The 26,634-nt window shown below is 41.8% G+C and overlaps 1 protein-coding gene across 1 annotated transcript; it reads left to right on the top strand.

Annotated features, from left to right (window-relative positions):
- The first annotated feature begins 227 nt into the window (after window positions 1-227).
- On the top strand, window positions 228-26,090 carry HSPH1 (heat shock protein family H (Hsp110) member 1). The gene is made up of 18 exons (XM_066618946.1): window positions 228-498; window positions 5,266-5,323; window positions 5,955-6,095; window positions 6,650-6,772; window positions 7,509-7,608; window positions 7,925-8,058; window positions 11,959-12,203; window positions 12,449-12,677; window positions 14,103-14,209; window positions 15,087-15,220; window positions 16,361-16,563; window positions 19,158-19,283; window positions 19,553-19,702; window positions 20,758-20,883; window positions 22,646-22,753; window positions 22,940-23,059; window positions 24,710-24,871; window positions 25,226-26,090. Exons 1-18 carry the CDS (start codon window positions 392-394, stop codon window positions 25,421-25,423), a joined length of 2,571 nt encoding a protein of 856 aa, XP_066475043.1. The 5' UTR covers window positions 228-391; the 3' UTR covers window positions 25,424-26,090.
- Window positions 26,091-26,634: the final 544 nt, after the last annotated feature.

The following is a 26,634-nucleotide window of genomic DNA, read 5'->3' as shown; positions in this document are numbered from 1 at the left end:
TGCTTGACCTGGCTCCAGTCCCCAGGAGCTCCTCAGCAGCAGTCCAGGCCGAGACCCCGCCCCTTCAGAGGAAGATGCCGGGCTCCAGGAGGAGGGGGAGGGCTGCGCGGCGTCCGCCGTCTCCCTGACAACGGCGAACGTCAGAGGCCGGCGGCACTGCCATTGGCCGGAGTGTTCGAGAACGCCGCGAAGGAGGCGGAAGCGGAAGGCGCACGTGGAGCCGGCGAGTACATGTCGCAGCTTCTGGAAACTTCTACCTAGTGCCGTATTTAAACTGACAGCGGCCGTTGGGACCGTTTCCGTGCTGAGGAGAGCGCGCGCCTGCCTGCCGCGAGAGGGGAGACGCCGCGCGCCCCGCACACCCACCGCCCTCCTCCTCCGCAGCGCCGTCATGTCTGTGGTGGGCTTCGACGTGGGCTCGCAGAGCTGCTTCATCGCCGTGGCCCGCGCCGGAGGCATCGAGACCGTCGCCAACGAGTTCAGCGACCGCTGCACCCCGTGAGTCGGGCCGGGTGGGGGGCGGAGTGTGGGGCGCCCGGGCAGGAGCCTGCGGGAGTGCCGCAGCTTCAGCGCTCCCAGACCACGAGGCTGCCGTCCCGGGCGTGGTTTCCCGGGAGTCGGCCCCGCTGCGCTCAGCGGGCTTGCTTCCGAGTAGACTCGCGGAGGGCGGGCTGCTGATCGGGCACAGGCACGTTCAGCGCTTTAGAGAATCCCTTGGTCGCACAAATCATGTATTCAGTGTCACCCCCCCCCATATATCTATATTGTACACAGGCACACATATATCGGTGTTGTACACGCACAAATATATCAATATTGTACATACACACATGTGTATACATGCACGTCGATGTTGTTCATGCACATATATCAATATTGTTTACACACATATCAATATTGGACGGACACACACATCAATGCTTTACCCACACAAATATATCAATATTGTGCATACACACACGCACATCAGTGTTGTACACGCACACATATCAATACTGTGTACACACATATCAATATTGGACACACACATACACATCAGTGCTTTACGCACACAAATATATCAATCACACACACACATCAGTGTTGTATACACATATAACAATATTGTGTACACACATTGATATTGTACACACATACATATATCTATGTTCTACACACAAATACATCAATATTTCAGTATTGTACACACGTACGTGTACACATGCACATCAGTGTTGTACACACACATATTTTGATATTGTGTACACACATGTATATGTGTGTGTGTGTGTAATATTTTGTACATTAATTTATGCAATAAAAGGATTTTTTTTAAGTACTGTACATGCCAGTGAGAGTGACACTCCATGTGCTGGATTAACAGCCCAAATCTAGGCATGTCTACTCAGAAGTAAGAAGCATGTTTACTCATTGTGTTCAGTGGGGCAGACTCCCAGGAAATCATGCATAGGATTGCAGCTTCAGTGGCCTTTAACTCACAGAATTGCATACTCAGCTTGATTTTGAAGCTTAAAATGTTTGCAGATTTGCATCTATGTATAATTTAGATGATGTTCTATGTGCAAGTGGATATATCAATCTGTACAACAATGGGATTTTTAAAAAGTATCTATGTGACTGTGCTACTTGAGAGTAGCATGTCCTGGATTAAGGCTGCCAACCTAGCTACACACTTTCCTGAGAGTAAGCCCCATCAAACATAATAGGACTTACTTGTAAAACCTGCATAGGATTTTGCCCTTAGTAGTCTTTAACCCACAGAATTGTATACCCAATTCAGCTTTTTTGCAGGGTGATCCTATGCGTCATTATTTGGAAATAGACAAAGCCCACAGTGTTCAATAAGGATTCCTAGATCAAAAGGGTTCCCACATGAGAGCAACCTTTGTAAGATAAGCCTAAGCAAGAGTAATCCACCCTGAGTGAGACTTTAGGTCCTATCCTGTCCAGCTTTCCAGAGCTGATGCAGCTGTGCCAACAGGGCATGTGCTGCATTCTGAGGTGGGGGGCCAGTCATGGAGAACTCCTCACAGTAAGGGAACATTTGTAAGGTTCCCAAAGTAAGGGCTGCATTATGGCTGCCCCAGCACTGGGAACTTGGGTAGGATTGGGCCCTTATTGTTTCACATCACTTTCTAAGCATGTGCATTGCATTTCTAACAATGCAATCCTGTACAGGTACTGTGCATGTTGAGTTGGACTTAAGACCAATGGGCTTTTTTCTAACCAAGCTTGTGTGGGGGATGCCACAAAGGTGGGAGGGAAGGCAGTCTCACTGTGTGTCTTTCTACTTTCCTGTGAATGTAGAAATTATGAATTCATGGTTTACAGATTAAATTTCCTTAACTGCATTTTATTTGAGGCTGAAAGACATGTTTACCCAGAGGGCTAATTTCAATATTTCTGTTTTCAGCCCATTTCTTAACATGTTTCCTCAGAAATAAGTTCTGTTAGGTGGAACTAATTCCTAAACAGTGCATAAAACTGCAGTCGTGCAGCTGATCCTAAGTATTTTAATCAGAATTAAATCTGGCCCAATTTAGTAGGCTTACTTCCTGGTAAATGTGCACAGGAGTTCAGACTAAGAGAGATCTCTCTGACCCCCTCCCCCCCCCAAAGATATGACAGCTGCACCAAGCATCCTGGACATCCCTTATTTCCTGCATGTATATTTCACCCACTGATCGGCTATTGCTGCTTCCTGTTTTAAGCTTCATCTTTCACTCCTACCTCAGTCTCATGCATGAGAAGTGGGAGGAGCATTACAGAGGCAAATGATACCCTCATTTCTCTGAACAGTGAAGGGAGTTGTTCCACAGTCTCTGCATGTACTGCAGTTGTGGGATAGCACAGAGATACTGATTATTATTATTTCTCTGGTTTCTCCACTGAGGAGTGGGGAGGGAGGTAGAGGGGATGTAGCTTGAAGGAGGAGTCTAGCTGCATCCTGAACTATTATAAGACAAGAGTTCCACTTGGGTTAGAATCTGGAATCTGCTAGAAGCTTTTGCAGTTTTATCTCATCAAGTCATATATAACTGGATTTCTCTTATCCTACTGTAACTGGGCAGGAAAGCAGCCCTGAATATTTGTGGGCCTTCTGTGTCTCTGGATAGAATACCAGGGCCAGTGGCCTCTCAAAAATACCTCTTTGTGTGTGTGTGGGGGGGGGGGGGGGAGACTAGAGCTTGAGGTAAAGGATCCTTGATTTGGAAGATGCACCCAGTTACTTGAACTATCAAGCCATTTTCTGTGGCTAGATTCATAATCCCTAATATGGATGTATATCTAGACTTGTAGATGACTGCAAGCTAGCCATTTCTTTGAAGTCATATTTGTGTTTCAGAAACGCAGGATTGTCTAAAAACTATTTTTTTAAAGCAAATATTTAACTTTTTACATAACTGTATTTTATTGAAATCCATTTTTATTCCTAATGAAACAAAACATTGTCTCTTTAAAATAATGTTTTAAAATGAAATCTAAATACAAAAATGTTTAGACTCCTAATTTCTTAAGTGAATCCATTCCCTGCTACTAATCCATTACCAGACTGGATCAATTTAAAGTAGTTTGTTTCAACTAGCAGTGTAAATCATTAAGGACAAGGACTATTTAAATAATTGGTTTAAATCGAGTTTCCCATTGGAGTTTCATGCTTTTCGTATACAGTGATTTAACTAGACATGTTAATGTGCAAGTAAGTAGAACACTCTTGCATAGTAAATGTAAATCCTGCATAGTAGTATTTAAATCATGCATAGTACACTTCTTACTTAGTGGGTAATGTTTTGTATTTATATAGAAAAACAGCTTCTAACTTTATGTGTTTGTAGGCCATTGGTTGTGTTTTAATAGGTTTTATGTGTAAGTTTATGTATTAATATCTAGGTTTATTAAGTATTAATTTGTTAATTATTAATTGTATGTATTGATTTTAACATGGATATTTTAGAAAAGAGGAACATATTAGGTTGGATCCTAACTAGCAGTTTCATGACAGTATAGATTTTGTTTGTGCAAAGGGGAAAGGTGATTTTTGCTGATTCCTTTGCATCACCTTTTCTTTGCAGTCCCTCTGAAAACATGTCTTTGAGGTATAGTGACCATCAGAGACCATCAGATTCTGGGAATGTACATGGGAGGACTGTGGAGGGAACAGGAATAATTTGAAATGGCTTCCCCTTGAGTGAATGGAACCTCTTTTTTTGTAGAAGTACTAGTTGGGATCCAATCCATTTTATTTATTTATAAATAAGTGATATAAATTTTAAAAATTGATAAAGGCAGTATGGATAAAAAGTTGTATGTAATTTTAAAAATCAGTTTTAAAAATCAAACATATGGAGGTAAAGCCTGCTTTTCTAGGTAAAAGAACACACCAGGGGCAAAAAGCAGAGTTTATGGAGGTTAAGCATTATAAATAAGTCACAATAAGTGATGTATTGTATTGTAAATTACAAATACAGAATCTAGGTACTATCCACCAAATGGCATATACTTTTGCTTTCTTATGGAGAAACTGTCATTTGCCCATTGGCCACAGTCCTTACTTCAGGAAAATTCCAGGCTTTTAGTAGTCAAGTGATCTTGCATAATGTCCTCCTGTATGTACTCCAGAAGCCAAGCATATCATTTATTTATACCAGAATTTATTGCCTGCTTCCTAAACATGATTACTGTACAGCAGTGGTACTCAAACTTTGAGGGAGCTTTACTCCCTCAGTAAGTCTTTGTGGGGGAGGGGCTAGGGCAGCAACGCGTGAGGGGGGTGCTTGTGACTTACTTTTAGAAGGCAGGGCTGCAGGAGGTGCGGGGAGCCCTGTGCAGCCCTGCACAGCGCTCCCCGAGGCTTGGACCTTTCACTGAAAACAGGTGCAAAGTGCCTCTTGCAAAACAGAAGTGCTTTGCACCCACTTTCAGGAAATGTTCCAAGCCTTGGGGAGCGCTGTGCAGGGCTGCAGCAGGGCTCCCCTGGAAGTCTGGTTGTGCCCAGGTAATCTTCTGAGGAAGACATGACCAGAAGTCACTGGTGTAAACCGGAAGTTCTTTTTGGTTGCATATGGGTGGCCGAATGAGGCCCTCCAGCAATAGGCTCAGTATCCACGGATAATGAAATCCTCAGATGCTAAGCCCATGGTTAAAGGAGGGCCCACTGTATTGTAGGTGAGTGCATATCAGTGTATTTTGCATTTGCATTTTGTATTTGCATTTAATAGTAAATACATCAAAGACAATTTTGTGTGTTGGATTAATCTTTTTCAGGTCAGTGGTGTCATTTGGGTCCAAAAGCAGAGCAATTGGAGTATCAGCTAAAAATCAGGTAAGACGTCTTCAGAGAACAAAATGGTACCATTTAAATCTATAAAACTGGTGTAAAAATAGACACTGCAGAAAGGAAATTTACCCTTTATGCTTAAGATTTATGGATTTGAAAATTGGTCTTGTATGGGGTGTTTACAAGAGTAAACAATCTACCTGTCTAAAAGCTAGCTCCCAACGTTTCATCACAATGTAGCATGACTGAGAAACAGGAGAGCTATACAAATGAGAGTGATGTAGTTTGATTGACAATGTCTGGGAGCACCAGGGCAGACAAAAGGTTTAGTGCCCACCCCAGTTGTGTCCTCATGTGCTCTCTTTTACTTTCTCTCACATAAGCAAAGAGGTACCCTTAATTCCAAAAGGGAAGCATCTGAAGCTGTCAGTTAGTTTGCTGGAATTTGGAAAATGATGTTGGGGAAAGTCCTGGAAAGTTCCATCTGTTTTCCTGTCCCACCTGTCAGGTGTGAGGTATTAGGGTGGGGTTGTTTGACAATAGTAGGAATACATGGAATACATGGAATTTGAAAAATGTCTATATTTTGTTAAATGTTGATAGATTTGTATGTATAGGTTTTTGGTGTTTGCTTTTGGGGGATCATGATGCACGAATCTTGTCTGTCTTCTTGCAGCTCATTACACATGCCAACAACACAGTATTTAACTTCAAGAGATTCCATGGCCGTACGTTTAATGATCCTTTTATTCAGAAGGAGAAAGAGCATTTGAGCTATTGTATAGTTCCAATGAAAAATGGAAGTGTTGGAATACAGGTAAAAATATTGTTGTTGCATTACAACTTCCTGGCTTTAACAATTACTGTTTTCCAGAGCAAAATCAGAAAACATTCTTAAAGCTCTGTTTAATTATTTAGGTAAAGAGCTAATTTAAGTATGAAATGACATTTATTTCAAATTGTCCTCAGATATAAATTTCACTTTGTGAGAAATGTGTGTTTTACCTCTCTGCCTTCAAGTAAGATTAGTCACTATAGTAACGAAATACTAGACTGAGGTTGTTTTTATTAAGACAATATCCAGGGTCATTCAATTGTGTGTGTGTGGGGGGGGGTCAAAAATAAGTTTCGCTATGTTGGGTGGTGGTGTCTGCCAAATAAGCTCGCACTGAGTTGCAATTTTAATTATGATGCGTTTGAGTTACAGTTTGCTTATGTAGCAAATATTACAAGAACCAGGGCCAACTATGCATTATGCAGGAGATGGGAGATCATATCTCCCATGACTTTAAAAAAAAGTAAATATCACCTGTGGAGGAGAGGCCTTTGAAGCACTTGAAATGCTTAAACATTTGTTGCTTCTCTCTATAGGTAGCATACATGGATGAGGATTGTCTGTTTAGTGTGGAGCAGATAACTGCTATGCTGCTGACAAAACTGAAGGAGACTGCTGAGAATAACCTGAAAAAGCCTGTAACAGATTGTGTTATTTCAGTAGGTAGTTGCAAATAACTTCTGAGACTGTTTTGTGTGCAGTGACTGTGTGACAGAGTGGAGACTTAACATTTGTTAGTCTCTAGTTGGGCAAGCTTCTAAACAACTTGGAAAATTGCTGGGTCTGTAATAGAAAAACAAAGCTGGTCCAAGTGAATAGAGTCAGTGCACTTGATGTGACTGAAGCTAAACAACAAATCAGAAATCTGGATAAGAAGGTCTGAAATGATGCATAAAAGATATAATGGGTTGTGATCAAATTTTTAATTTGAACAGTTATTTCAACATTTATTTCCGTTTTTCTTGTCCGATTGATTTGGATTTAGTCTTTTAATTTAACTTATGTTTAGTAAACAAAACAAAAACATGTGCAACATTTAATGTGCTATATAAATATCTCACAAGCATGGTTTTACTAATAACCAAATATATTTCAAGAGAGCCACAATTCGAACTTGGAATAGAAAGTTTTTCCACAAAATGTATAGGAAGGGATTTTCCCTTCCACTTCACTGACTTATGCATAGTGCCTTGCAGTGGCTTGCTCAAGGCAGAATACAGACCTGCCCTTTGTGTTGGATTGGAACAAAGGGTGAGAGGCCAGCTTAGTAAGGCTGAAATAGTATAACTTTATCTGGTAAGTGAGCAAAGTGAGATCATATTTTGAAGCAAAAAAGTTCTTGTAATGAAAATGTGACTTTTCTCACAATCTTTGGTATTTGGTACCTTGGTTTAGGTTCCATCATTTTTCACTGATGCTGAAAGGAGATCTGTGCTGAATGCTGCTCAGGTTGTTGGGTTAAATTGTCTCAGGCTACTGAATGACATGACAGCAGGTGAGCAAATTAAACTTTCTTCATGTATAAATAAACAATATAAACAAACCGAAGGTCTCCTTTCATTTTGCAGCTATGGTGTGGTTACGTGTCCGTATATTGTATATATTTACATGTGCAGATATGTAAATTCTCCTATGGATACGGAAGTTCATAAAGGTGCTTCTGGATTTCTTAAGTGCATTAGCCCTGTTAGTTTGTAACTTTATATTGGGATCCCATACTTGGGAATACAGAAGGATAGGGCAACCTGAAAGCCCCTCTCAACCTTTCCTGGTGCTGCCGCCTCTGAAAAATATTGATTTTTCTTTTTCAGTGGCTCTGAACTATGGAATTTACAAGCAGGACCTTCCAGCTCCAGAAGAGAAGCCACGATTAGTGGTATTTGTAGATATGGGCCATTCTGCATTTCAGGTGTCGGCATGTGCTTTTAACAAGGGTAAACTAAAGGTAGGTAGAACTGAAGAGTGAATATTTTATGCCTGCTAGTAAACTACTTTCCAGGCATGGTGATGCCAGAGTGAAATTGGGATATGAAAGTTCTGCACACAGACTGGAATGACTGTCTGCTGCCCCACAACTCTCTCCCCCCACAATTGCCACAGTTGCTGTGACAATTAAGACAGTCTATTGAAAAAGGAGACCTGGGGCTTATTTTTAGGTCTCCCCTTAAACTTTGAAAAATAGATTAAAGAGCATACACAAAAGTGGCTCAGTTGTCACATCTCAGTTGTCACAAATTGGTAAATTTACAGTGAGGTCGGTAACAGAAGATGAGGCTGAAGGCACCCCTTTTGTGTCATTAACATTGTTTGTTCTAAAAGCAGGAAGCTTCCTGGATATTGCTTGTTTACAAGTTCAAATTTGCATATCAAAGCAAGGTGTGGCCAGTCATAGAATTTTCCAACTTACAAAAGAAAGGCAAGGCTTCTCCTAAACCAGCCAGCTAGATGGGGGGGAGGGGTAGGGAGCTTGCTTTGAAAAAATCCAAGTTTAGCTTTTCCCTTGAACCTGATGCATTCTGGCGCCTTGCCAGTTGTAAGGCAAGGACCCCCTTGGGCTTCTCCTCCTGCCCTCCCTCAACCAAAGATCCACTGATCATCAGTTTCTTCCTTCCTATCAGAGACCTACTCCGGCCTCCCCTTCCCGCCCTCTGCAAAAGCAAACATTAACCCTTCCCTGCCTCCCAGCTCGAACTTCCCTACTGCTTGCCTGTTGTAATGCTGGCCCCATGAGATTTTTCACGCCATGACAACAGTAAGCACACTAGGACACAGGCAGTATGAGTGCCAAATCAGGGGGGCCCTGACTCAAAATATTTTTCAGAGTCTTCCATACGTGGGACTCAAGAGTCAACAAGTCACTGAAAAATGCACATTTTCGCAACTCAAGTCCGAGTTGAGTTCCCATCCCTGCTATGTTCCCATGTGTAAAGGCAGTGTACTAGGCAGCAGAATGCCCTGAATGCAGTACAAGGTCTAGAGCAGGGGTGCTCAACACGTCAATCCCGAGCTGCCGGTCGATTGCGAGGCAAAATGAGTCGATTGCGGAGCCCTTAGTCTAGTCTATAGACTAAGGGCTCGGCAATTGACTCATTTTGCCTTTAGCTGCTAAAGGGTTGGGCTTGACTTTGCAGGACAGCCCTCACTAATCGATTGCGGAGCTCTAGCTAGACCTCTCCCAACCGGGCCACGTGGGAGCGGAGAGGTTGCTTCGGGGGTAGCAGGCAGGCTGCGGATTTCTGCCCCGAGGTACATGTGGGAAGGAGCCTGGCTGGGGCTGCAGTGCTAGCCACTTACACAGGAGTAAGCCCTGTTGGCTCTAATGGGACTTTCTTCTGAGTAGACATGCCTAGGATGGGGCTCTGAGGCTGCAAGCTTGTCCACACTTTCCTGGGAGGAAGCCCCATTGGCTCTAACGGGGCTTACTTCTGAGTAGACATGCATAGGATGGGGCTCTGGCTTCGTGGAACTAAAACTGAGCCACATATTCAATTCAGTCCCAATGGAACTACAAGGTTGTTTTGTACCATCGCTTCACACTTCTCTGGAGGTGAATTCTTTGAACACAGATTTACTTATGAGTAAACATGCAGAAAACTGTACTGTTAATCACTTTTCCCCCCCTATAACTTTTTCTTTGTATCCCCCTGTGCATCTGTTTGCTAAATGCAGACACTTTATGCATCTGATAAAATGGGCTTTGGAGCCCAATCCCATGCATGTCTACTCAGAAGTACATCTCATTATAATCAATGGGACTTGCTCCCAGGAAAGTATGGATAGGATTGCAGCCCTACCACACAGTCCTATGCTTGTTCTACCCTGAATTAAATTCCATTATAGGCAATGGTGCTTACTCACAGGTAAATGTGCATAGCATCAATCCTATGCCTGTCTACTCAGAAGTCCCATTATAGTCAATGGTTCTTACACCCAGGTAACTATAGTGGAGCTAAACAAGGGTTGGGCTTGACTTTGCAGGGAAGGCTCGGAGCAGAACTTCGGTTGTGCCTTGGAGAACCTGAGGAGCATCTCCAGAAGGGCTTGGGAGCAGCCCGGGACTGTCTGGAGGAGTTGCTTGGGGCCACTCAGAAGTGCTGCTGATGCAGGGTGGTGGCAGCCTCCGGATGGGGAAGTTCAGTAGCAATTGAGAGATGCAGGTGCCCAAGGCTGCGGTCCTCTCCTCACTTACCTGGGAGTAAGCCCCATTGACTAGCATGGGACTTACTTCTGAGGAGGCAGGCTTAGGCTTGGGCACACAAGCTGCAATCCTCTCCACACTTACCCGGGAGTAAGCCCCATTGACTAGCATGGAGCTAGCTTCTGAGGGGACATGCAAAAGATTAGGCTCTAAAGCAGGGGTGCTCAAACTTTCAACTTTAGGGATGCTGGACCTTTAACAAGTGTATAGAAGAGAGAATTTCAGCAGGTGCAACTTGTCATCCCACAGATGACAAGCTGCACCTGCTGAAATTCTCTCCTACACAATTTTAAAGGTCCAGGATCCCTAAAGTTGAAAGTATGAGCACCCCTGCTCTAAAGCTCCTATCCACACTTACCGGAGAGTAGTCCCCATTGACTAGCATGGGGCTTACTTCTGAGTAGACACCATAGGGTTGGGCTCTGAGGTTGCAATTCTGTCCACATTTACACAGGAGTAAGCCCCACTGACTATAATGGGATTAAAAAAAAACTCTGGTAGATCTCCGGGCCTTGCTGGGTTTCAAAGTAGCTCTCGAGCCAAAAAGGTGTGAGCACCCCTGGTCTAGAGTGATTTGGACTTGGAAGCCTGGTTCAGACATAACAATTTTGATCCAATTATTAGACTAGGTGGGATGAACTATATGCCTATGTGCTGCTGTTTCTCCTTGTGTCTCTGACTAAATAAAAAATGTTCTGTTGGACAACAGTTTCCTGTGAGACAAACGGGAAACTCTGGTTTGTTTGAAGTGATGAAACCACATTTTCTTAGTGCAGACATTGCAGGAAATTGTTTTAATAACTGGAGAGTTGTCGTAGCTGAGCATAAAAGGGAGGAGGGAACACATGCTCATTCCCATTTGAATTAAAATATTAGATGTGAACAAAGCCAGGGTGATTGTGTGATTCAGGAGTAGGCAACAGTTGCATCAAAATGCTGAGGCTTGAATGCTAGGAGCATGCCATTTACTGCTATGGAAGTGGTACATTGAAGAAAGACATCTGAAACCCTACGAAAACTCAGTAGTGGCTACGCTAAAAGAAATCCCTAGATTGAATGCAATCCATTCAAGTCTGAATGTAGAAGTTATTAATGTTTGCCGTTTTGCAAACTTTTGGTGCAAGATTTATTGTAAAATCCCGGTGATTATAGTTTGGCCCTATTAAATCTGAGTAGGAAAAAATTGCTTCAATATAGAAAACTATTTTAAAGTACATATGATTATTAGGCATGCTAAGATCTATATGTAAGTTTGTGATATGGCTCAACTAAAGAGAAACTTGGGGTTGTACTAAACCTATAAATGAACATTTCTCAGTTTTAACAACTTTTCAACTGACAGACATGTCAAGTGGGGTAAGTGGAATTAAATGAAAATTGCAGGAAGTTCAACAGATCAAGCAGGTGTAATTCTAGTTTGTTTTCTCTTACATTAACCCTAATTAACCTTATGGAAACTAAATTGATGCTGTCTGGTGACTGATGTATACTGGAAGCTTTGTGCTCCTTTATAGGTACCAAAATTATGATTAAGGTTCACTCATTGATAGTATCATCTGCATAAGCTTTGCATCAATAATATGACATCTCAGATATAAATGAAGATGCTGTGGTAGCACAAGTAACATTCCACTCTGTTCTAACCAGGTACTTGGTACAGCTTTTGATCCTTTTCTTGGAGGAAGAAACTTTGATGAAAAACTTGTGGATCATTTCAGTGCTGAAATAAAAGCAAAATACAAGCTGGACCCAAAATCAAAGATACGAGCTGTTCTTCGTTTATATCAGGAGTGTGAAAAGCTGAAAAAACTAATGAGCTCAAACAGCACAGATATTCCACTTAATATTGAATGCTTTATGAATGATACAGATGTGAGTGGAAAAATGAATAGGTAAGAGATAAGTTTGATGTATTAAAAGAGGAAGTACTTGGTTTGTTGAAACCTGGATTGGTTTCCACTCTTTGAAAACAGTCCTTTATTTTGGGGAAGCTTTGTTCCCACATTGACAGTCATTCATGAGTTGCAGAAAAAAGTTTCTTTTGTTCTGACCAATGAAGGCAGTCACTGGTAAACACTGCCAGCCTACCTGAATTAACACCAAAGGAAGCTAAAACTGTATATTCTTCTTTTCCTAGAGCTCAGTTTGAAGAATTGTGTGCTGATCTCCTGGAAAGAATAGAGACTCCCCTTCGTTCATTGATGGAACAGATCCAACTCAAAGTGGAAGATGTGTATGCTGTTGAGATTGTAGGTGGAGCCACACGCATTCCAGCTGTTAAAGAAAAGATTGGGAAGTTCTTCAATAAAGATGTCAGCACAACACTGAATGCAGATGAAGCAGTTGCAAGAGGCTGTGCTTTGCAGGTATGGGCCGCATTTCTTAGTAGATGGAACTTTAGACTTTGGCTAGTTCACCCTGAGTAATATTTAGTTACTTAGCATTTGATATTTGCAGTGGAATATGTGAAATGGCACTGCTAAGATTATGTGAAGCAATATGTAAATAGTCATGGCTCCTTCACTCAAGAAAATAAGTGCCAGGGGATCCCAATACTGTGTGGTCAAAAAAAAAAAAAAAAACAATTTTGGGATAGTGGGATTTCACTTTGGAGAGACAGCAGGATGTGTGTGATGACAAACTTTTTCAGTACCCAGTATTTCTCAGTTGTAAGTAATGTTTTGCTTCCACAGGTTCAAAATGTACATTTTCTAGCCAAATGTGCATTTTGGATTCCATGGTAGGAAGAGTCTTGCAGGAGGTGAAAAATAGGCAGAGAAATAGTTGTTTTCCTCCATTTATCTTCTCTAAATTTCTTCCTACTAAGTCTGCTTTACCTTTAAAAATGACTTCGGGGTTTGCCTCATGCCTTGTAGCCTGTACTGTACTTCTATGCTGTTCAAAAAGTGGGCTTAAGATAATCTATCTCAGAGGTGTCAAGTATAAGGCCCATGGCCTTAGTGTGACCCACAGAAGCTCTTTATTCAGCCCAAGTGGTAATTGGTCTCTGCCAGGGGCGCTCTTTAGCCGGGCTGCTTCTGTGAAGGCTCTGAGGGAGGGAGAGATGGAAGGATGCCTCAGAATGCAAGGTATGCTATGGGGGGGGGGGCGTGGACCAAGAGAGGTGAGAGGAGATGCTGCTGAGGTGCTGGGAGAGCCCAATTATCATGTAGGGGCCACCCTTTCAGCAGTGCCACTTCTGCCAAAGCATCACTTGGCTGAGCGCATCTCAGTTGCTGAGCTGCAAAGTGATGCCTTCACAAGAGCACACTGCTGAAACAGCAGCCAGCATAACTGGGCTTGATCATTTACCATGAAAATATGATAAAGACTTCGTCTTCTTTCATTTGCAGCTAATGAGTTCCTATGTGAGAACAAAAGTGCTTATTTCTGGTCATCATCAGCTTAATGATATCACTTCCTGCATAATGTCACTTCTGACCCCTGAATAGCCTCATGAATGCTGTTTCCCCCACTGTGTAAAACAGGTTTGACATGCCTCATAGAGTTGCTGTGTAGACCCAGAATAGTCAAATGCTGAAATTTTCATTTCAGTAAATGGAACTTATTTACAAAACAATGTGTTTGTATGATTATGATATAAACCAGTGCTGCTGTTAAATGTTCCTATATCTTTCTCACTTTGTAGTAAACTAGGTAGGTAATCAGATTGGTTTGGCTAAAGTAATAAAATATCAAATTCTTTCTTCCTTATGAATTGTAAATGTTTTATTTGGTTTAATAGAAAAGCAATAGTAACAGTTGTTTTCTATTGTGTTTTGGTCATTTAGTGTGCAATTCTGTCTCCATCTTTTAAAGTTAGAGAATTCTCCATCACAGATGCAGTTCCATTCCCAATATCATTGCTGTGGAATACAGAGTCTGAAGCTACTGAAGGGTAAGTAGCAGCCTAGAGTTGCTGGGTAAAATTTCACACTTGCCCCATAGCATCAGGATTCAACTTGTACTGCAATCTCTAGTTCCAGACTATGTGGGGCTGCTATCAGCAGTAGCTCTGTCTCACTTATCTCACTTCCATAATTTCTTTAAATATTGGAATTGTATACCTCTCCTACTTTATACATGAGTATTCTCAAAGTGGCCTCCAGGTTTTAAAACAAGACAATAAAATATTAAAATTGGATATTAAAATTTAGTCCTTGACAACCTACAGTTTGTCAGGTGAGTGCATCAATGGGATATTTTCATGTTGCCTGAAATATAGTAGTTTTGAAAGGGTTGAGATGGCAACACCCCTTTGTGAACCATACCATGCATATGATGGGGAGTGAAAGGTGGCCTGCCCCTCCCTCGGCAAGCTGTCTTTAATCTGATGTTCATTAGTACAACACATAGAAGCCAAAATCATGAGTAAATGTCTGGATTATTTAATCTGGCAAACAAACCACCTATGCACATTGTGTTTTACATAGGCTGTGTTTGAATGTATAAAGCCTACTGGGAATGTAGGAGAACACAGCAAGTGTGCCAGGTTGCGGGGGTGGGAGTTCATTCCTGCTCTCCTTTGTGTACATGGGCTGCATTGAGTGGAGATTGGTCCAGTGAAGCCCTATAAATTTCTGCAAGTGCTCTGAATGTCAGTTAACAGTATACCCAAGGCCTACATACAGTACACATTTTACAGTAGGTAAGCCCTGGTAGGCGTATTGCCTCTCTGATGCAAGGCTGCTTAATCAGTCTTTCCTCTAACTTCTCTCTCCTTCATTTCCTCTAACTTCTCTCTCCTTCATTTCTCTCCTTCATTTTGGCTGCAGAATTCATGAAGTGTTCAGTAGGCATCATGCAGCACCATTCTCCAAAGTTCTGACTTTTTACAGAAAAGGTCCATTTGAACTCCAGGCTTTCTATTCTGATCCCAGTGGTGTCCCGTACCCTGAGAAGAAGATTGGTAAGTCATTATCTTATGTGAAAAGAGACTACCTTCACAAGTTTTGCTTTGTGGTGCTTTGATATTTGTCCCTCAACATAGTAATATGCTAATCTGATAGGAAAGATTGACATTTTTGGACTATATATGAAGTTTGCTGTCTGGTGTACTCAGTAACATGGCCTAAAATGAAAGTGGAGAAGCACTGTGGCATTTGGAGTCCTCTGTGTCATATTCGTTTGTATGTATTATCCTATGGTGACACGTTATGTCATTTTTCTTCTGATAAAGAGTCATTCCAAAGGAGTTCTTCAGGTGCAATGACCTGTATCTAAACAATTCTGAATTGTTTCCCTGGTATTTTTCTTCTTATATTGCAGAGAAAAGAGAGCATTTTTATTTCTACTGTATAAAAACTGCTTGCTGTAAGCACATGTCCACACTTGAGCTGGGCTGGTTGCGGGCATAGCAGCTGGTTACTGAGCATCTTTGTTTTAACCATTGTTGCAAGTCATCCGTATCCCAATTGAAGTTAGTGACCAGTGCTGCACACAAGAAAGAGGATGCCAGGCCCAGAAAGGCAGTGGAGAATCAAAGGCCAGTTGGAAGAGTCCCTCATCCTTTTGGTCCCATGACCAATTAAGTAATAGTAAACATATAGCTAGTCTTTTTAGAATAAACACACCTTTTTCGATATACTGGTCAAATTTTTCTGAAAATAATGGGCTTTTGCTAAACAATCCTAGGAGGGCATTGTGGACTTGTCTTTCTGAAGAGCCCTGCTGGATCAGATCAAAAGACTGTCTAGACCAGCATCCCATCAAGACCAGTCATTTACTTCCAGGAAGATCACTCACAGACATGAAGGCAGTAGTCCTACCCTGGTTGCCCTCTATAGCTGGTATTCACTAGTGTAGTAGTTTCCAAACTTACTGCCACAATTTTTTTTAGAGTTTGAGCTCTTTTGTAAACTGCTTTGTGGATTTCTTTTTTTATTGTTGAAAAGTGATGTATAAATATTCTTAATAATGAGATTTGTCTGACTTTAGTCATGGGTTGAGTGGCATTATCTAAGCATTTTGAAGGACATTCTAAAAAATGAGTTTGGGAGAAATCACTTTAAGATTTTGCTCTTTACTTGAGATGCTTTCCTGTTCTTAGGTAAATACATAATCCAGAATATTGCAGCTCAAAATGATGGAGAGAAAACTAAAATTAAAGTCAAAGTCCGCATCAATACTCACGGCATTTTTAGTGTCTCCACTGCATCTATGGTGGAGCAGATGAAAGCAGAAGAGGATGACAGTTCTGGTGTTGAGAGTGAAACTGATGCTAAAAACCAGAAACCTTCTGAAAACTGTGAGGTAAGTTGGTGTCTTTCCTGAGAATGCTCAAAGCAGAGTGCCCTCTAAAAAACTGGTTAGTTGAGTTAGCATTTCAGGATAAGAGGAACAAGAGTAAGGATTTGCTACCTCCTTACACTGCATTTATTCTATAGAATTTTCCAGTGTGTGGTACTAGAACTGTATAGTCATCTTAGTCTTGCTCTGGCTTTTGTCTTCTAATGTAGCTATGTAGGGATGTCTGTAAGCCATCAATAAGGGAAAGTCTATATGGAACACTTCAAAAGTTATCAGAATTAACAGTGAAGCACGAAATAACTTTCTCATGAGGCAGAAGGCATTTGTGTGCACCTCCACATTTATAAGAATAGTGTAATAAATGGGAACAGGGTGGGTCTGAAAATTAAGAACTACCTAGTTGACTTAAATGAATTTAAGTCATTGAGACTGAATGAACTGTATTCTAGAGTACTAAAGCAACTCACTGATTAACTGTCAGAACCTCTGTGGTTATCTTTGAGAAATTGGGAAGATGAAGAAAGAGCCACAGGCCTGAAGACAGGCTAAAGCAGGGGTGCTCACACTTTTCTGGCTCAAGAGCTACTTTGAAACCCAGCAAGGCCCGGAGATCTACCAGAGTTTTTTTTACAATGCTCGCGCCATCATAACATATAACATTTATGTGTACAATGTATGTTGGTGTACCTTGAGCCCCACTGAGTATAACAGGACTTACTCCTGAGTAGACATGCCTAGGATTAGGCTGTGAGGCTGCAATCCTAGCCACATTGAGTACAATGGGCCTTACTCCCGGCGTTTCCTCCCAGAGGCACCTGAAGGGGGGGTCGGCATGCCGCGATCTACTCATTTTGCCTCGTGATCTACCGGTAGATCGTGATCCACCTGTTGAGCACCCCTGGGCTAAAGTGCTTCCAGCCTTCATAAAAGGGGGAAAAGAGGATTTAGGAAATCAGATCTATCAAATTTAAGTACCGAGAAAGGTGCTATGACATTATAAAAAATTAGTCTGTATGCCTCTTGATATCAATGCAGTGATTACCAGAAGCCAATACAAGTTTGTCAAAAATAAATCTTTCCAGACATATCTCACTTCTGTTGATTGGGTTAGCCTTAGTGGATGGCGGGAATGCTGTGGATGTAATTTATCTTGATTTCAGTAAGGTATTTTACAAACATCCTCATGACATCTTGATTAGCAAGCTAGTAAAATATGAGCTATATCATACAGCTCTTCAATGGAATCAGTTTGCTAGACAACTGCATACAAACAGTGCCTATCAGTGCCTCCTTATTAACCTGGAGGACAGTTTCAAGTGGAGTACTCCAGACCTCTGTTTGCTCTAACACCTTTGTCAATGACTTAGATCGCGGTCTCATAACCTTTCAGCAGGCTTTGTCAAATATCTGACACAGTGTCGAGGGCTGGAACAAATAAAATTTAAATTTAATTAAATTTGAATAAATTTATATATATTAATGTAATATTACTGTATTATTAATCATTACTGTCAATATTAATGTAATATAAATATTAATGTAATGTTATATTAAATTTGAATAAATCTCATTACCCATGAATTAGGAAAAATCTCTAAAAGTCAAGAAGCTGCACAGATGTATTTCCATGATTTCTCCCAACAGAAAAGTTTCTCCACAACCCCCAAACAAAAATGTTTAAATAGCAATAATAGTAGCCACTCTCCCTCCCCCACCAGCACAATTAGAAATAGATTTCTCCCAACCAGTTGAGCAGAGGAAAAAGTTTCAGTATTGCACCAATCACCACATGGCAGAGAAATACAGTTGAAAGGGCTGCCCACTCCCCTCCCCCCTGTCCACTCCCTTCCCCCCCAGGCACAAGTAGAGATAGATGCTGACCTTTGCAGCTGCTCTTGGTCAGCCCTGACTTTGCAGGAATTGCAGTCAATGAGCCCTCCATGTGCTCTGGAACCACATGGAGGCGGAAGGGCCTGGCCTTAGAAGGTGGCTTCTCTTTTTCCAAAAACTGGAAGTGATGTTTTAGGGCCTTAAAATGCTTTTGGAGGCTTCCAAAGGGCTTCCCTGGCTCTCTAAAGGTCTTTTAAGTCCTTAAAATACCACTTCTGGTTTTTGGAAAAAGTGGAAGTAACTCAGAGGCCTTAGAAGGTATTCTGAGGGCCAGGGAGGCCTCTCCAGCCTTCAGAACACCCTCCAGTGGTGAGGGGAGCAGAGCATGCCTCTGGAGGAATTGCAGGGCCCCAGGAGCATCTGGAGGGCCAGAGGCTCACCAGTGGTCCCAGGCTCACTGCATGCTGCATCTTGCCCGCAGGCCAGGATTTGGAGACCCCCAACTTAGATGAAAGGGTAAAGGGAATTTTTTTCCGATTTCCAGATGATACTACAGTGGGAGGAATAGCTAGCGCTACAGAAAACAGTAGTGGCATTCCGGAAGTAGCAAACCTCTGTTTAATAAGGCTAATATGAATGAAAAGATTATCAGTGTTGATTTTAAGGTTTGTTTGTATCAGAGTAAATATTTTGTAGATCCTTACAATTTGTCATCCATACATATGCATGTACTTTTCACATCTTTTGTGCCTGGGGTCCCATTTCAGAAAAATATCCATCAAGGCAACAATGAGGCTGGAGCTCAGTCCCAGGTACAAACAGATGATCAGCAAATGTCTCCCCCTTCTCCTGAGCCACCCTCTGAAGAAAACAAAATCCCAGGTGCTGAAAAAGTGAGTGACCCATTAAGCACATTTGGTTAGATGAAAGATAATGTTTTCTCACATCAAAAGTCAGCAGTTTGATGCTCTGGCAACACATACTGGTCAGGTCATTAAGTGACTGTGTATTGTATTTTGCTATCTGCAACAAATTAATATTCTAGTTCAAGTCCAGTGACATGTTGAGAATGTGTTGAAGCATTTTTTCTGTAAAAAGACCTTACAAGAAATACATCACAATGCCTTCTTATATCAGTCTCTAATGTAATACGCTTCTCCAGAATTCAACCCAGGCAAATGAAAAGAAAGGTGATCAACCTCCAGAAGCAAAAAAGCCCAAGATAAAAGTGAAGAATGTTGAGTTGCCTATTGAAGCTAATTTGGTCTGGCAACTTGGAAAAGACTTGCTCAATATGTACATTGAAACAGAGGTGAGTAAAACATGCTTTGGCATCTGGGCCCAGTATTGGTCACTTCAGCTAGGATACCTCTGGGATCACCAAGGCACTCTTCTTGGAGCTGAAACATCTGTGAGCATACAGTGGTCCCTCAGCATCTGTGGATTCTGACCCCCGTACTTCAGAGGGCCTCCAGGATGCAATCAGAAACCACTTCTGGTCCCACTCTATATTTTTCTGTGCAATTCTATGACAAGTCACAGATCAGTATATGGGGTTTATTCTATAACGATGATTGACTTTTTTCAATAAATACATGACATTCCTTGAACAGCCTAATTCTATCCATGTCTACCCAGATGCAAGTATGATTTATTTCAGTGACTTGCAAGTAAATATGGGTTGCGGTCCATTATGCTTATGGAAAGGTACTTCTACAAAAGTGAAAAAACAAAGGGGCAGGCAGTTCTACAGGTACAGACATCACTTGATGACAGGCAACTGAATGTGCAAACGGAGAGATACAATACCATAAGCAGAACTTTCATTGAAAATAACTGTATCTGTAGTTATCCATTCAGGCATGCAGCTCTCCATTTGAACTGCAATTGTGTTTGTGTGAACCAGGCCAGAGGCTCTTGCTGTTGGGGGGGGGGTGGTATATGCGTGGTGAGAAAGCTTAGATCACCATTCGATGAACTGCTGCTTTCTGATGCAATGATTTCTAGCTATTGAAATTTCATCATAATTGATGATACTAGCTTGATGGCTAGCTGTTCAGATAAATGCATTCAAATTCAGAGCTTCTCAGCACAAGAGTTCCTTTCATTAACACTGCGCTGTATTGTAGGCAGTTCTTCTATATAGCTCTAATCTCAACCAAGAAGTATAGTCTAAAGGTGCATGAGGTTAGTCTCTTTACTCAAGGTAGAGCAGGTCTGGGTCTGGTAAATGCCTGGACGGAAGATGTTTTATGGGAAACACCACTTATACCACTTAAGCATGAAAAGAGAGAGGGATATAAATATAGCAAATAAAAGTCTGATGCTTATTCTAATGTACTTGCTTGACTTTTTGTAATCAAATAGGGAAAGATGATCATGCAAGACAAACTTGAAAAAGAAAGAAATGACGCCAAGAATGCAGTTGAAGAATATGTCTATGATTTCAGAGACAAATTATCTGGGCCTTATGAGAAATTTGTGTGTGAGCAGGTATGCTGTAGTTATTTTTCCAAAAATAGCTTCATGCATTTTGCTCTGCTGTTCTGTGGTCAAATGTTTACCTCCATATTCCAAACAATTTTCAAGACATGGGGGGGGGGGCCTGCATCCACAGGCTCACTTATCCACGGATTGGGTCTGTGGCTCCCCAGTGTGTGTGTCCTCCAGAGGCAAGGGGAGCTCTGCTGCCCTTATCACCAGAGGGTCCCCTGAGCTCAGCAGAGGCCCATGGCCTCTGCTGGTCTCAGACTGAGCTTTGCAATGAAAAAAGTCATTTCAGTTTTTTCATAAGTCACTTCTGGTTTTTTGCTCAGAAGACCCTCTGGAGGAGCTCCCCTTCCCTCTGGAGCTTTGGTTTTCAAACTCCCCGGGAGTTTGAAAGCTGCAGTAAGTTCTTGCATGGGTGGGGTGGGGAAGGCAGCAGGATGATCCCCAGGATTGCGCTGCTCAGGAGGGCTGCAGGGGCTTGGGTACACTTACCAGAGCCTCCCGGGGGTGTGGGGAGCCCTGTGTGGTTGTCCCCGATGCTTCAAAAGTGAATGTGGTGGTTGAGGCTGCAACTCTGTTCACACTTACCTGGAAGTAATTTCCACTGAATTATATGGAACTTACTTCTGAGTAGACATGCATAGGATTGCCCTGAGAGACTAGCTGTCTGCATGGAGCAAAATCAGGCCACCACACACCATTTCCCACCTATAAATTCCTCACTGATCAGAGCTGTTGCACCTCTGTCTGTGAGCTGTTTAAGATACCACTCAGTGTTTGGGTTGACCTGTAACGTTATATGCCAGCGGTTTCCAAACTGTGTGCAGTGACGTGTGTAGTGCTTTGGGACATTGTAGAGTGGCGCAGACATGCAGTGCCCAGCAACAACAGCTGGAGGCTTGGTGTGGCAAGAACAGCTCCAGTGCATGGTTTTCACCTGCTGGGAAAAGCCCGCCTGCCTGCCCTGGTCCCCTTACTTGTTTGTAGTGACATTTTGGGCCTCCGAACCCAGAAGTAATTGGTGATGGCATCTTCACCAGTCACTTCTGGGAGCCACACGCTGCATTTGCATGTAATGGATCATGGGTCCCAACAGTTTGGAACTGCCGCCCATCAACTTAAGTTGATGGACAGGAGGTCTGGTCTAGAGGGTAGAGCCTCCGTCTGCCTGAAGATAACATCCACAAGGTCGCCAGTTCGAGGCCACCGGCACTGTGCGACCTTGGAGCAGCTGACAAGCTGAAGCCGAGCAATTCCATCTGCTCTGAGCGTGGGAGGATGGAGGCCAGAATGTGAAGCCAGATCGGAGTGAAACACCTTGAATGTAGTCGTTCTTGAAAGAAAGAATCTTCTTTGAAATTGTAAAAATCCCTATTTAATAGGGATTTAATAAAGCCTGCCTATGTAAACCGCCTTGAATAAAGTCTTGAATAAAGACCAAGAAAGGCGGTATATAAATACCTGTTGTTATTATTATTATTATTATTATTATGGGCAGCCATGTTTTGTTTGCTGCTTGAAGGAAGATATTCTATTCAGATAACTACCTTGGTTTTCCTTTCTTGCTACATTTAAACGTATTCTAACAATGCTGTTGGTTTCCCTACAGTCTGCATATCTCCTGCTTCCCCTTTTTTCTTGAAAATGTACTGCTTTTTTTGGCTTTGTTTGGGTTTTGTTTAGCTTTTTTCTATTTGTAAACCATCCAAAGCAGCAGTAGTTTGTAGGAAGGTGCAGCATAATCTTACGATTAACCCTTTCTTAGGATCGTCTTGGCTTCTCCACACTGCTGTCACAAACAGAAGACTGGCTATATGAGGAGGGAGAGGACCAACCTAAGCATGTCTATATGGACAAACTGGCTGACTTAAAGGTATATAGTGATTTATGTAGTGTCACTGATGCGCATAGTGCTTTACATAACAATGAAAAGACAGCTCTGTCTAGAAGACTCACAAACTAATATACCATTTTTGTATTTGTAGACTGTGTTTAAAGGAATATTTACAACTCACTTCTGGACTGTATAGTGAATAATTCTGGGTTGTTGTTTTTTTAGAAATTTGGGACTCCCATTGAAATTAGATATCAAGAAGCTGAAGAACGGCCAAAGTTGCTGGATGAGTTAGGGCACAAGGCTCAAAACTATGCCAGGATAACTGATGAATACAAGAACAAGGTAGGTAATTGTATTAAATGTAGATTGGAGTTAGAAGGTTCTGTTTCTTTTACTACATTTTTTTCCTGTTCTTGCTTCATTGCCTAGTTCTGGAAAGAGAGGAATTACTATACAGGCTTCTTATGATCTAGTGCAGGGATGTCCAAACTTTTTGGCAGGAGGGCCACATCATCTCTCTGACACTGTGTCAGGGGCTGGGAAAAAAAAGAATTAATTTACATTTAAAATTTGAATAAATTTACATAAATGAATATATTGGAGCTGGAATTTACATTAATGACTGGAGGTCTTGCAATAGTTCAAGGCCTATAAAAGGCCTTGCAGAAAGCAAGTCTGGCCTTTCCATCACTGCCACTGCTGCATCACAGATGTGAATCAGCAAGCTGTGGAGCTTAACCAGTTGCCCTACACTGAAAGCAGTTGCCTTGGGCCAGCATGGGCTCCAGAAAGTCTCTGGACAGCCAGAGGCTCATTGGAGACTGGGGGCTCTCCGCTGGCCAGATTGGAAGGCCCCAAGGGCCGCAAGTGGCCACCGGGGAAGGGTTTGGGCACCCCTGATCCAGTCAAATAAATTGTATGTCATCTGTTTTCCCTATGAAAATCCCTCCCCTTTGCCTTAAGTCTTCAGTTTGTTCAGTCTGTTCAGATGAATATTAAAGCTGAAACAGCTTTAGGATAATAGTAATTAGATCTTGAAAACTGGAAGTACCTTTCTGAGGCCCAGGGAGACTGCATGTGGCCTCCCTGAGCCTCAGAACACCTCCCAGATGTGACTGGAAGGTTCTTCCAGTCATGTCCAGGAGGTCAAGTGAGACCCTCCAGCATGGGTTGGCACCCACACTGAGTCAAATATGCAGGTGCCAAATTCACTGTGGGCAGGAGGGCCCACTGTAGTATTTAAAGCAGAACTTAGGCTTTGATAGCTTATGTCTTCAAGATATGTGTGGATTTTCTCTAGAGCAGCATTTCTCAGTGCTTGTCCCCTGCGGTACCACTTCACATGGTCCACCTTCTAGAAGTCCCACTGGATGTAACTGGTGATAATGTTACCAGTTACTTCCAGATTGGGAGGCCAGATGCAACATGACAGACAGCAGTAAGAGGGCAGATGGGAGGGCTTTATTGAATGTGCTAAAGCACACACTGGAGCTCTCCCCTCCAAGCTGAGCTTTCTATTGCTGCTTGTCATGTTGCATTGCTGATCTCGCTGCCAGGTGGTGGGGGTCTGGGGTTCGGTGAGTACCACTGGACACCACCTGAAGTACCACCAGTGGTTGAGAAACACTGCTCTAGAGTATATGGATATGGAGCTATCCTAAAACAAAGCTTTAGACCCAAGGCTATTACAGGAGATTGGCAAATGAGATACTTGGCTTGCTTTTTAAGAAGGTAGTTAATGAAGCCATGCACCTTAATTTGATTTAATTATTAATCAGATGAGGTATTGTATCTCAGCTGATGCCCTTCACTTGAGGCCTGGAAATGATGGGCTCTGGGAGAGAGGAAGAACAGATAATGTTCGTTTGCCGCTTTATGTAAACTGCAGAATAGCTTTTGAGCAAGCTAAATTTATTCTTATGCTTGCAGAGCCCATGAACAAACATTACTGTTATGATGATCACTGATACGTTGCTTTCCTCCCTGTTTCAGGATGAGAAGTACATCCATATTGATGAAACTGAAATGAGCAAAGTAGAGAAGTGTGTAAGTGACACAATGCAATGGCTAAGCAATGTTGTGAGCGCCCAAGCAAAACTGAGTCTTGAGCAAGATCCTATAGTCTCAGTAAATGAAATCAAAGGAAAACTGAGGGTAAGTCTAGTCGTATGTCTAATCAGAAGATCTCAATCTTAAGATCAAAGGAAGTAGAGCATAGCAAATTTGGTATCTAGATGTTGTCTTTTCAGTTCAGGCTGCACTTTGGCATGCAGCAGATAAATACTGAAGCAGTGTGGATTTTACTGAACTAAGAAATTTCCATTTATAGTACTGATCTTGAAAGTAAGTCTCTAAAACCAATAATGGCACAAGCACCTTAGGAATACATGTGATATGCTGTGAAATGAGTCATTGTTTCATTTCATACATCTAATTCTTTTAAGGCTAAGCATCATATCACATCCTTAGTTAGTTCCATAAGTGATTTCTGTTTGTTTTTCATTGTAGGAGTTACACAATGTGTGCGAGTCCATTGTAACTCAGCCAAAACCAAAAGTAGATTCACCTAAATGGGAAGAGCCAGAACATACACCTTCTATTCATAAAAATGAGGACATAGAAGAAGAAATTAAAAACATTGAGACAGCCCAACAGAATGGTGAATGCCACTTGGATGAAAGTCCAGTTAACATGGATTTGGAGTAGATCGTTGCATTTCAGCTAGCAAGTCCATCATGGAAACAAGCTTTTGGTTGTATTACATGATCTGGGGGAACGCAATGTTTGGGGGAACTATTTATATTTTGTTTATAACACTTTAAAGTTCTGTTGTATTATGTGGGGAATGATTATATTGAAACGGTAGACGTTGCAATCATGATAATCCTAAAAGGAAAATTGCCTTGGTAACTTTCAGATTCCTGTGGAATTGTGAACACTTACTGAATCTTCTGTGCGGGAATGTAACCTTTTGTACAATTAAGGAAATATCAAGGAATTGTTACGAAAGGCACTGCTCCTTTTTTTAAAAAAAAAAAAAGAAAAAAGGTTGCAACTAGAGCTTTGTAGATGCCAAGGTAGTTTTTCTTTCTTCTTCATTTTTGGTATATCCCACCTGAGAGGCTCTCAAAAGCCTTCATGAAAGCCAAACATTTTTTTAATGTTCTTTGTATCATCATCCAAAATATTTGCTAGAAGTAAAGATAAGAAATGTGAAGCAGCATGCAGAATTGCTTAAGTTTAGTCTCTTGCTCAACAAGTACACTTTCATGTGTAGAAAATGGAATGAAGGCAATGCTGATCCTGTTGTAAGTTCCTGTGATGCCTTTAGTGAGCTTTAATAAAGTTCATTGAAATGGTATGTTCTTAAAAATGTTGGTTTTGCCTCTTTATAATATTCAGCTTCTTGGACTCAGAAGTCAACACGGGCATTAAGTGCATGATCAAGCCACTGTTGATTGCAGTGAGAATCTGGCACACACTTGAATCTCTCAGTAAAATCAGTGGAACTTAAACATTTAACCTGATTGTTTTGGTTGGCTTTTTTTCCTTGTCAAGACATGGTTATTAGTCTGTTAATAGTACAATTACAGGTATAACCTAATTATCCACAAATTTTTCACCTGCAATTTTATCTCAATGCAATGAGAAGGGCCCTTTAAAGGAAAAAAATTTAACAGTAACCATAACATTAAACAATAGCCTCACTTATCATTGTAACAGGGGCAATCTGTCTCTCCCTCTCTCCAGGTGCTCAGAACAGTTTCACTCAGGCAAGTGATCCCTCCTTTCCCCCTGAGCAAGTGAAAAAATGCTAAGTGGAAGTGATTATCACCTCCTCTTTGCATTCTTTCTCCTGTAGTGAAGGGAGGGGTGGTTGCCTTGGAGTAAAGCCTTTCTAAGTGTGTGGAGAGAGA

This window comes from Tiliqua scincoides, chromosome 3, assembly GCF_035046505.1.
Source record: "Tiliqua scincoides isolate rTilSci1 chromosome 3, rTilSci1.hap2, whole genome shotgun sequence".
Classification (NCBI taxonomy): domain Eukaryota; kingdom Metazoa; phylum Chordata; class Lepidosauria; order Squamata; family Scincidae; genus Tiliqua; species Tiliqua scincoides.
This window is presented reverse-complemented; position numbering and strand designations above follow the sequence as displayed.